Below are 12,682 nucleotides of genomic sequence, written 5' to 3'. Positions count from 1 at the left end.
TTATATCTGCCGCTGCTGCCACTTAGATAGATGCAGGAGTGGAGCGTGCAGAGGGGAGAGCCTGAGGTGAGGGGGGGGCTGTACCCCTCCCCGCTTGATGTGCAAAGTTCTCCCCTCATGCTGCGACCCCTCCAGCCCCCCAAAATGTGAAGCCCTTGCAGATTGGAGACCTCCGTGGAAAATGGAGGTAATTATAGCTGCCGTTGCTGCCACTTAGATAGATGCAGGAGGGGAGCGCACAGAGGGGAGAGACCGAGGTGAGGGAGGGGGGCTGTCCCCCCTCCCCGCTGATGTGAAAAGCTCTCCTCTCATGCTGCGACCCCTACTGCCCCCCCCTAAATAGCCCTGAGCGCCCCCCCCCCCCCCCCGCGGGGGCAGGGGCTGCTTCCCATATTGTTACGCCAGTGCCTCCCACTTCTGTGAAGTTGGCTACACGCCATACAATTTTGTTTGTGCAATCTTACCACATTTCATTGGAATAAGAGGCATCAGGTTTAGAATACTTTGAACAAAAATGGTTTAGGAAAGCTCTTATACTACATGAAAGTGTTTAGATTGTACAGTCAAGACTGTATAGTGCATGGTCAGTTTTAAAGTGCCCGTTAACGGTACATTTTTTTTCATCAAATGTGATCTTTCCATGTTTACAATTGTAAATATTTATGATTGTAATCGGAAGGTATTTATAGATTGTTCCCATAAATATGTAAATTAGGTCACTTTCACTTTTCAGATGTGATCGTAAAACACAACTTTACGATCATTTATCGTACATTTTCTGTTCAAAAATAATTGTTTTGTATTGATTTTCGCCACACACTCCGCAGTCTTCTGTGTAATGATCGCTAGTGAAATGTTGCCATTTATAGTGTTTTGTAGATATTGGTGATTTTTTTTTTTAAGTTATCAGCCTAAGTACCTTCTAATCGGATCACATCTGGGCAGTAAAAATGGATGAGAGCAGAAATTGCACAACCATCAGTTCCATCCTTTAGAAGGTTTTCCATAAGTGGAATACATGGTAGCTGCTTGTACAGGTTCTGTTCCTTCCGGTATCTTGCCTGCAAACACAAAAAGGACAACACATTAGGGAGTTAAGAAAACTCAGGAGAAACATTTATTTCATGCATAGACTGTCACCACTAATCAGATTAATCCAAGGATACAGACAACTACTAACCGCAAGAGAGAGCTAAAGACTAAAATTAGAATAATTTGTCTTTGCGGTTACTGAAGAAAAACACAGGAAACTGTGCAGCACAACTAGGAACACTGTAAAGTAACCCATACCATACATATACCAACCACAAAGCAATACTGTGAAGTTTCCCATATGTTTTGCTCTAACTGCTTCAATGAAGTAAAAACGTGTTTATAGATATTTGTTTCATTTGCTTTCTTGAAACGGTGTTAATTTCTTTTTTTTGCATGTTAATTATTATGTTTTTATCATATATATCATCTTCTAAGGTGATTATTTTAAATCAAGTTAGCAAAGACAGATACATTACATTTAAATATTATAATGTTGTGATCAAAATAAAAGTCAAGATCTGGTATGAAATGAAACATCAAACACAACTTCTAATTTCAAGAGATTTTTCTAAGTATGAAAAAAAATGTATTCTTTGATGTGTGGCAAGTTTAACAATCTCTGAGCTACGAGGCCAGTACATGGAGATCTACAGTATATACTGTGATATCTGGAGATCACAAGATCTCAATAAGGTTTTACAATCAGCATGGGTATGTTTTAATACAACAAGGAGCATCCATATATAACATCTTCCTCACATCCCACACTTCATCTGAGGTGGACCAGATCCAACATTCTTATGATGTGGATAAATTCTTTAGTACCCCCAATGAAAAAAAGAATAATACCCAATTGTCTACCAAATTGCTTAAAAGTGGAAAAATAATGTGGCATGCTTCATGGCCAACAATAATGGCACCCTTACCCTAAAATTTGTTGCACTAACTTTATAGGTAGACATTGCACACAAAAGTTTCCTGTCAACCATTAGTTTTGCCCACTTATCCTAATCAAACTGCTACCATGGTTTCAGAATCTAAGAGAGCCACAGATGTCTGGCGCTCGATTCTGCACCCGATCCTTTTGCCACTCGATTCTCTCATATTTTTTCGTTTTTTTAATCTTTTTTTCAATTCACTTCAATGACAAATCGAGCGGAAAAAACGATCGAACGGTCATCGGACATGTCGGAAATTATCTATCTAACCATCTAATCAGCTCAGAAACTACCCGTGTATTATTACCCAGCATTATAGGTTTCATAAAGGCCACTTCAGAACAGTTCAATGTTTTTTTGGAACCTTTCCTGGATACTTAAAGAGGAACTGTCGTAAAAATCTTAAAATTTAAAACACATACAAATAAGAAGTACATTTCTCCCAGAGTAAAATGGGACATTTATCTTCTCCTATGTTGCGGTCACTTACATCAGGTAGTAGATATTTGACATTACCGACAGGTTTTGGGCTAGGCCATCTCTTCATGGGGGATTCTCAGCATGACACTGAGAACCCCCATGAGAAGATGAGCTAGTCCAAAATCTGTTGGTAATGCCAGATTTCTACTACTTACTGTAAGTGACAGCAACATAGGAGAAAAGTAATTTATGGCTCATTTTACTCTGAAAGAAACGTACTTCTTATTTCTATAGGTTTACATGTATTTTGAATGGTAAGATTTTCACAACAGAGGTCCTTTAAACTTTTTTCACTCTAACAGCTGAACTGCATGCTTGTTGAATAGTCCAACCTCTCATTTGCCACCCACCAAGTGCCTTTTAGCTGCAATTTAATAGCTAAATGGCGTTGTAACACCACACGTGTCAGTATTAGACATGCTGTGCAGTTACCTGGCAGAAAAAACACACATTATGCCATATCTGAGTGTGGCAGTGCTAAGACGTGACCTAATGTGATGGCCAATTCTGCACTGCTCCTGCCAAGAGCTAACAAGCGGTGAACTCACCTCCTTCAGCCTCCTGCAGTACTCCATGAAAGAGGCTTTAGCGGTGTCCTTTGGGTCATTATCCTGTTACATTTTGTGCGACTGAGATAGAGTTATTTAAAACAGCGCAGTACGTTTTACTCATGAATTTCATTGAAGTCTTGAGAGTTCACAGTTCTATGCAAAGACTCAAGGGACCATATGCAATTCACTTTTTCTCCTGAGTTTTCGCCAATGTGATATTTTTTAATGTGCCAATAAAATGCCTTTCAAGCCAACAGAAAGCAAGAAAATACTCCGAATAATCTTGATAGTACTATTTAGCTACTTTTCAGTACTTTTCACAGCTGAAAAGTGCTAGAAAGTTATTTTAAATAGAAGATGAAAAATTATCTCCTTGGAGAAAACTCAAGTGAAAAAGTGAATTTGCATATGGGTCTCGGCATCCTGTGCCAGACTGAGCAAAGCTGCCCCACCATAACATTGGTATACACAGTATGTCTAGGTCTAAACCAATATAAGTGTTCATTAAGTTCAAATTCTTGTGCCTTAATGAATCTATGTAAAGAAAATGATAAAGCCACATGATCTTATTGACTGGTGACCAAAGCTGTGGATACCCAAGAGCATTTAAGCTCCTTGTAAATGCAAATATAGAATTTGCTGTGGTAAGACATTCCACATCTCAACTATGAAGAACCCTTTTCTAAACAGGTGGTTTAAAAAAAAAAAATAAAGCTCCTTTGCTTCATGTGTAGCTCATGTCCTCTTGACTTTTGTACATAAATAGGAATACAAAGTTAATTTACCAAACTTTTGTATTGCTCTTATACAATACAAATTTTAAACTTAACAATAAAACACAGTTTTATTGTTAACTTTGTTTTCAACTTTAATTGGTGATATAATTATCTAATGTTTCACCTTGTTTGTTATTGTAATTACTTTTTTAATTTTCAAATACAGTAACAAATTACCAAAATAATTGATGTTAAATTAAAGATTGTTAACACCGAATATTTGTCATCAGTAATTATTCACCTTGGCCCTAATAAATATTTGTCTAAATATCTTAATTCTTTGTAGAAATTGAATAAAAAAATTCCTGTTGTTGGTCACAAAGGATTATTTCCAACTTCCCAAATCGATCGCATTTTAGAATCATAAAAATTGTACCCTTAATGGGTACCGATAGTCTTTGATAGCCATGCATCCTCTCATAATCTGAACCTGGAAAAAAGGGAGCAGGAATTTGTGGCAATGATAACAGCCTGAATAGCAGCAAAAACATACATATATCCAGGCACATCGCCTCTAGTTAGGACATTAAATAAATTATTAGGGAAAGGGAGGTGCTGAAGGGGGTGTGGCTAGAAAACAGCAAAAATCTATTAACCCTTCGCACACTCACATGCAAATGCTCAAACAATTGCATTCACAGATTCACTCATCCAGGCACAACTGTTATCCCTACAGCTAAATTAAAAGCCAGGGTTTTAGTTCACAGAAGAATGCATTCTTATGCTTAGTCACCTATACTGCGCAGAAGTACCCAGGCGATGTGCCTGGATATATGTATGTTTATTCTTATCATTGACCCCTGTGGCTAGGGTCCAATTTGGTGCACTCCCCCCTTCCCCTGTATGTTTGTCAGCATGCAGACAGCTTATGCTGGTGAATGCAATTGTTTGAGCATTTGCATGTGAGTGTGCGAAGAGTTAATAGATTTTTGCTGTTTTCTAGCCACACCCCCTTCAGCACCTCCCTTTCCCTAATAATTTATTTAATGTCCTAACTAGAGGCGATGTGCCTGGATATATGTATGTTTATTCTTATCATTGACCCCTGTGGCTAGGGTCCAATTCGGTGCACTCCCCCCTTCCCCTGTATGTTTGTCAGCATGCAGACAGCTTATGCTGGTGTATGCGCATGGTGCACATGGACACATAACATTAGCTCCCTTGTGCGATTGGTAAGATGCACTGTCTTTCCCAGGAGAGGAAGTTAGGATGTGTGCTCCTAATCCATTGATAGGTTTGATGCAATGAATGTGTTTGCATGTCTGCACTATGCATGTTACAGGGCCAGAGTTAGGACACCTATGTTTACCTGGGTACTTCTGCGCAGTATAGGTGACTAAGCATAAGAATGCATTCTTCTGTGAACTAAAACCCTGGCTTTTAATTTAGCTGTAGGGATAACAGTTGTGCCTGGATGAGTGAATCTGTGAATGCAATTGTTTGAGCATTTGCATGTGAGTGTGCGAAGGGTTAATAGATTTTTGCTGAATAGCAGCAAAGACTGGAGATTTGTGCGCCTGGAGGCTCCTGAAAAAATAGCAGTTGTTTAGGCTACTTGCTGTGCAAATAGTGACAGTAAATAGCAGGCTTGAATGGCAGTGGGGGTTAAGAGTTAGGCTCATGGGGGTTAAGGGTCAGGCATCAGTGGGGGGGGGGGGTTGAGGGTCAGGCATCAGTAGTGGAGGGGGGTTACGGGTCAGGCATCAGTAGGGGAGGGGGGTTAAGGGTCAGGCATCAGTAGGGGAGGGGGGTGTTAAGGGTTAGGCATCGGTAGTGGAAGGGTTCTGTGTGAGAGTAGGGTTAGATTATAGCAAAATGTTGGTAAATATTACCAATATTTTATTATGGTAATTCAGTAGTAGAATATCGGTAATTTTACTGACATACTACTAGCGGTAATATATGGCGCCCTTTCTTCCACTTGCCTTCATTACACAGTTAACTTAACAAGTCTTCCCTAAGGATTTTTTATTAGTTCGGACAAAAATTTTTTATTCAACCAGCAAGTAATTTTTTGACGGGAAATTACATAGGTGTCTCTCAAAAGACAATAAGACGATATACAAGAGGCATTATTGTGGAAAAAAACATTTCTCAGCTTTTATTTACATTTGAGCAAAAAGTGTCCAGTCCAAAATTATTCATGCCCTTCTCAATAATCAATAGAAAAGCCTTTATTGGCTATTACAGCAATCAAACACTTCCTATAATTGCAGACCAGCTTTTTGCATGTCTTCACAGGTATTTTTGCTAATTCATCTTTATAAATGAGCTCCAAATCTTTCAGGTTGGAGGGTCTTCTTGCCATCACCCTGATCTTTAGCGCCCTCCACAGATTCTCAATTGGATTCAACTCTGGTTGGGCCTCTCCAAAACATTAATGCAGTTGTCTGCTAACCAGTTCTTCACGCCTTTTGCTGTGTGTTTTGGGTCATTGTCATGCTGAAATGTCCACTGGTGCCCAAGGCCACATTTCTCTGCAGACTGCCTGATGTTGTCGTTGAGAATCTTCATGTATCGCTTTTTGCATGGTGCCATTTACTGTGATTAGATTCCCTGGTCCATTGCCTGAAAAACACCCCCAAAGCATTAGGTTCCCACCACCATGTTTGACAGTGGGGATGTTGTTCTTTGGGTTGAAGGCTTCTCTTTTTTTTTCACACCAAATGAAGAAAACATCATTGTGACCAAACAATTCAATTTTTGTTTCATCCGACCATAACACAGAAGACCAGAAGTCTTCTTCTTTGTCCAGATGAGCATTTGCAAAAGCCAAGCAAAAGCTTGTGTGTGCCTTATCTAGAGAAGTGGCATCCTCCTTGATCTGCATCCTTGGAACCTAGCAGTGTGTAGTGTCCGTTTGATTGTCTGCCTTGAGACATTGCACCAGCAGAGCCCAGATTCACCAGTGTGGCCATGGTGGTGATCCTTGGATTCTGGCCAGCACAGGTGTCACGTTTGGCTTACGACCACGTCCTCTGAGATTTCTTGTATTTTTTAATAATATTAATAATATTTTGCACTGTAGCCACTGGAACTTGAAAACATTTAGAAATGGCCTTTTAGTCCTTTCCTGACTTGTGAGCAGCCACAATGCGCAGCCACAGGTCCTCACTGAGCTCCTTTGTCTTAGCCATGACTGTCCACAAACCAACTGCAGAGAGCTGCTGTTTTTCACCTGTTGAGTTGATTAAAACAGCAGTTCCCAGTCGATCAGGGTAATTAGAATGCTTTAGAACAGCTTGGACTATTTGGAATGGTATAGAACTTTGCATTTTTCCACAGGCTGTGACAGTTTGTGAAGGATGTGAATAATTTTGGACTGGACACTTTATTGCTCAAATGTAAATAAAAGCGGAGAAATAGGTTTTTTTTTTCACAATAATGCCTCTTGTACATAGTCTTATTGAAGATGTGACACTTTGATATCATGTAAATAAGCCAGTGTACAGCTTGTATAACAGGTACATTTGTTGTCCCACTAAAATAACTCAACACAGTATGTCTAAAATGCTGGCAACAACAGCAGGTACACTACTAAGTGAAGAATATTAAAATTGTGACCAAAGTGTCAATATTTTGTGGGCAACCCATTACTTTCCAGCACTGCCTTAGCTCTATTAGGCATGGAGTTCACTAGAGCTTCACAGGCTGCCAGTGGAATCCTTTTCCACTCCTCCATGACGATGCTGGTGAACATTAGAGATCTTGTAGACCTCCTCCCTCCTTTTGAGGATGCAGCATAGATGCTCAATAGGATTTAGGTCTGGGGACATGCGCTTGACCAGTCCAGCACCTCTACCCTCAGTTGCCTTAGCAACGCAGTGGTCGTCTTGGAGGTGTGTTTGGGGTTGTCATGTTGGAATACTGCTCTGCGACCTAGTTTCCAATGGGAGAGGATCATGCTCTACTTCAGTATGTCACAGTACATGTCGGCAGTCATGGTTCATAGTTCCCCAGTGCTGGCAACACTCATTCATCACCAAACCATGAAACTCCCATCACCACGCTTGCCTGTAGGCAAGATTTGTTGTCTTTTCCAATTAAAAAAAAATGCAACAAACTACATTTTTGCCTTTGGAAAGATTTACTTGGAGACACAAAATATTAAGTGTCTTATTTACAAAATACATAAGCTAGTTTTATGGGGGGAAAAAAACATATGAGGCCCATCAAAAGTATATGCATTTCTCGGAAACAGCTTTAATCAGAGATTAACCGAGGAAAAAATAGTTGTCCTTTTGGACTAATGCACACAAAACTTCAATATGCGTTCAGCATAAGGAATATTTATTTAAGATATTAGAGTTTTGGTATCTAGCCCACTCATTCAGGCAAAATATGTTTCCAGATGCCTCAACCTAGTGATGGCAGGTTTGTGGCTCTGTTAGCACAACTCACCGCACTCTTTGGTCCTGCCCATAGACATAACTTTATTAGTGAGAGAGCTTCACTGCTATTCAGGCTTATAATACCTTATTTATATCATCGTTGGTCAAACCAATTTTAGGTATTAGAAAAGAAACACAGAGAATTGTAAACCACACAAACAGCTGCCAAATGTCTGATTAGAATGCAATTGAAACAGGGCTGTGGCCCAACATTATCTGTGGTAAAGACCTAGTGGCAGTTTAACATAAGACTGAAATAAATGACAGGCAGGATCATGAACAAAGCTGAACAATTTAATAAGATATGGCTCCCTTGAGATACTTATAATGAATAATAAATAAAGCATTATCTTTATCATTGAAACAAGAACAGCAATTGTTTATTCATTCCTGGTTTGGACCTGCCTGCCTATATCAGGTTTTAATGCTGAACTTTGTGATAGATCAAATAGAAAGAAGAGTACAACTTGATATTACAATTTCCTTTCAAAATCTGAATAAGACAGTTAAAGCATTGTCTAGAAGATAGATGTTTAAACAAGTTGATATGGTTCTTGTTTTTCATTATTTATGATGAAAAATAAATGGTGTTCTAGTTGCAAGAGAATGAGGGAAAAAACTGAAGATAGAAAAAAACACAAAGCAAAAAAAATAAAAAATAAAACAAAACTTGTTACTTCCTTACATCCTTTTCCAGAGATGGAAATCCTTCCGTATCCTGGCTATTACATTACTGGATGAAGAGGATTTAAAAAGCAAAATCATTTAGTGTTGAACACTTTCACCCAGATTCACCTGGTCTGCCTAAAGCTAGAAAGGAACAAGTGTTCATAGAGTTGTGTCTGCTGAATGCCTGCCAAGTTGTAATGTTCCACTGAGAAAAGGCCTGCACACCCCTGTAAAATTGGTGCCTACAACAGTCATTGGAGATGATTTCACAGTCTTTCCTCATGTAAACACTTCAGCTGTCTGCTGGTCAGTGTCTTCTGCTCTATGCAGAGGGACGGGAGAATGGGAGAGAGATGCCGACACTTGCAATTGTACATACAGTATATACTAGAGTATAAGCCGTCCACCCAAATTTCCCCTAAAAAACAGGGATAAATGATTGATCCGAGTATAAGCCGAAGGTAGGAATTGCAGCAGGTATACATACTCTTCACTGTACTCCCAGTCAGGAAAACTTTAATAAATATAGATATGACTGGATATTGCTAGGATTTCCAGTTACTTTATCCACTGGCACAGGTGTCACATACTGGTGCCATCTCTTTCTTGCTTCTTGCACAGTTACTGCTTGTATACATAAGTGACTAGGTAGTAGCTTAACTAAGCAGTGTACTCTGTAAAGTTCCGCAGAAGATGTCAGTGCTATCGACAGACATACAAATTCAGTATTAATTGCACCTCCCTAAAGTGTGCCTTTATTAGTCTAATAACCAAGGAACTGCAGATTACAGGCAAGCAGAATGCCTGCTGTGCCTGTGTGACCACATACTGGGCAGACTGGCTGGGTTAGTGTAACCCCCCCCCCCCCCAATAAGTTTGCAGCAATATCTGCACCTCTGCCCGCCCTTGACCTCCTCCATACATCTAGAATGAGGTCCAGGGCCAACAGGATTATCCATGACCCATCCCACCCTGGTAGTCGCTTCTTCGACCCCCTGCCCTCAGGCCGCCGCTACAGGACCATCCCCACCAAAACCACCAGGCACAGAAACACCTTCTTCCCCCAGGCAGTCCTCCTACTCAACGAATGAGAGCATGCCTGTAGGCCACACTGCTCCACATAGTACACATCATATCATGGGTTTCCCGCACGATGGGGCTGCTATCCGCACTATGTGCTTGGTTATTGCTGTTATTGTTGATGTTTTGTTATTGCTAATATTGTTGTAGTCATACTGTCGCTGTGATACTGTTGCATGCTATGTAACCACTACCTGCACTATGTCGACGATGTCAACTTGCACTACCAACCTTGTCTGCCATGTGTCCACAAATAATTCCGGGTGTGGCACCCTGTGTCGCACTTGGCGAATAAAGATGATTCTGATTCTGAATATGATGCAGCTGATGTATTGTAGCTGCCTGCCGCCAGAGCAAAATATGCAAGCATCATGTATTATAGCTGGCCCCCACCTGCTGAATACTGTTGCCCCTTGCCAGCGCGAGATTTGTAGTAATGTATTATGGCTGCAGCTTCCTGCTGAATTCTGTGCGTCTCCCGCCAGAGCAGAATATGTATATTTTGGGTGCCCCACCACCAGACCAAAGCAGCAAGTGCCCGTTGTCCCCCCGCCCAGCATACACGAAGCGGTGCGCGGCATTCACTTACTACTTCATGCCGCCAGCTTCAGCTTACCTGCAGCGGTCCCATCTCTATGTTGTCCTGTGCACGTAATGCAAGATGTCGCTAGAGGGCATAATAGGAAAAAAGACCGCAACGGCAAGATAAAGTTTGCAGCATGGACGGGTTAGTGAATGCTCTGTGCCGCTTTGCATATGCCCGGGGTGGGGGCCAGCAGAAATACACATATTCCGCTCTAGCAGGGGGAGAACAGGAGTTAAATTACATGCCTGCATATTCCGCTCTGGCGGGGGGACACGGAAATTCAGCCGCATCATATTGCTGCACATTTATGGCAGAAGGGACAGATCGGAGGACAGAGAAATGCTCTAAAATGGTGGGGGGTTGGTGACTGTGACTCTAGTATAAGCAAAGACCCCCACTTTTGGGCCATTTTTTTTTGTCCCAAAAACTCAGCTTATACTTGAGTATATACGGTAATAGTGGTGATTGGGCATTGATTTCCAGTATGTCTGGTTGTTAGCGCACAGATCCTGGGAGCCAAGAGACCTCTGTACATACATGGAAAAGGTCCAGAACTGATCACAAATGTAACACAGCAATTGTGTATAGCATACAATCTCATCTACAACCAAGTTATAAAATTAACATAGACTTATGCTATCATTATTGTCAAATGCTTGCGTTTAGGATGTTTAGGATATGATGGACATATGGCTATGGCAGGGATTCGTTTGTAAGTTAAATGACAAGACTATATAGTCTGTACAGCACTGCAATAGATCGGACCAGGATATGATGGACATATGGCTATGGCAGGGATTCGTTTGTGAGTTAAATGACAAGACTATATAGTCTGTACAGCACTGCAATAGATGGGACCAGGAAAAGTAGTTTACTATATCAGAAGTGTACCATAAAAGAAATGATCACACTCAAGCTCTTTAAGTATACAATAGTACTGTATCAAGTAACTAGGAGTTTACTGTAGTCAATAACTGGGAGTCATTTCTTTATTTTTAATGCTTCAGCAAGTGAGCACAGTCTATGTTTAAGCTAGATCAAAATGCACAGAGCTCAGTATGCAGGGATTTGCATGCAATAATCATGCAACAGGTTGCACAGGAACCATAGGTCTCACCAGTTAATGCAGATACAGTACTGATAAGTGTGTGCCTCTGTCCACACTTCTGTGCAGCCTAAATGATAATGTAGCATTGCAGCCATGCAAAAGCAAGTCAAATATGACAGGCAATTCTCTCAGTCATCAGGCAGCAGCTTATACAGGAAGCATAGGTCTCATTTGCTGGTGCTTTTGAGGTGATCAACACAGGCGCAGAGTATTGTGCAGATGGCGAGCAGGCTACAAATGACTGCCAGCCCGCCCAGCGACTACGGCTTGTGGATCTTCTAATGAGGTATGGAACATGCTCCCGTCCACTTTCAACTATAGCCATATACAGAATACCACAGGAGGGGGCAAAAAACACATACACTTTAGCAGAATTTCTATTACATTAGGGTTTACTATAGCAGGCGTTACTCCCATAGTTATAATAGTGCTTGGCCGGGACCTGAACATTTAGTTTACTATACCCGAATGTTTACTATAACGAGATAATACTGTAATACCCCGTCAGATGCAAGTTTAATTAAACTGAAAGAATACCTTGCCTGGCAGATAAAAGCAAATGAATGTCACTCTCTGAATGACCTTATGCCACTAATTGTCCCTCAGAGAATAATGTAATCCCTACGATAGTCCCATTCTAATTTGCATTTAATCTCAGGGCAATTATGAGGGTTTAATTAAAGGGAGAGGAATATGGATGATTCAATCTTCATTCCCTTATAAACAATGCCCGTTGCCTGGCTGTCATGCTGTACTTTAGGCTTTAGTTGTTTTTTTGTCACACATCTGCAAAAAAGCATGCAGCCAGGAGAGTAAAGCCAGAGTCAAAGCTCTAATCTGCATGCCTATTCTGGGCCAGTGACTTAAAGGAGTCATCAGGCATACAAGATGAAAGCCGATTTACTTACCTGGGGCATTCTCCAGCCACCTGCAGCTGACATGTCTCACGCCACAGCTCTGCTCTCAGCCGCCGGCCCGGGTTCCCCCAAACTGCGCCTCCGCAAGTGCCGCTGTCAATCAAGGCCACGTTGTCCGCCACTTACTGCGCAGGCACAGAACTACTGCGCA

At 41.1% G+C, this 12,682-nt stretch overlaps 1 protein-coding gene across 3 annotated transcripts in view; it reads right to left on the bottom strand.

Moving 5' to 3' along the window:
• CAMSAP2 (calmodulin regulated spectrin associated protein family member 2) overlaps positions 1-12,682 on the bottom strand; it is a 184,211-nt gene that overhangs the window by 55,795 nt on the left and 115,734 nt on the right. For all 3 annotated transcript variants that reach the window (XM_068240085.1, XM_068240087.1, XM_068240088.1), the window contains one exon: positions 920-1,061. In XM_068240085.1, the coding sequence (XP_068096186.1) occupies positions 920-1,061 (142 nt within the window). The remainder of the gene's footprint in view (positions 1-919; positions 1,062-12,682) is intronic.

This window comes from Hyperolius riggenbachi, chromosome 6, assembly GCF_040937935.1.
Source record: "Hyperolius riggenbachi isolate aHypRig1 chromosome 6, aHypRig1.pri, whole genome shotgun sequence".
Taxonomy (NCBI): Eukaryota; Metazoa; Chordata; class Amphibia; order Anura; family Hyperoliidae; genus Hyperolius; species Hyperolius riggenbachi.
Note: the sequence above shows the minus strand (reverse complement) of the source record. Positions and strands in the feature narration are given on the sequence as shown.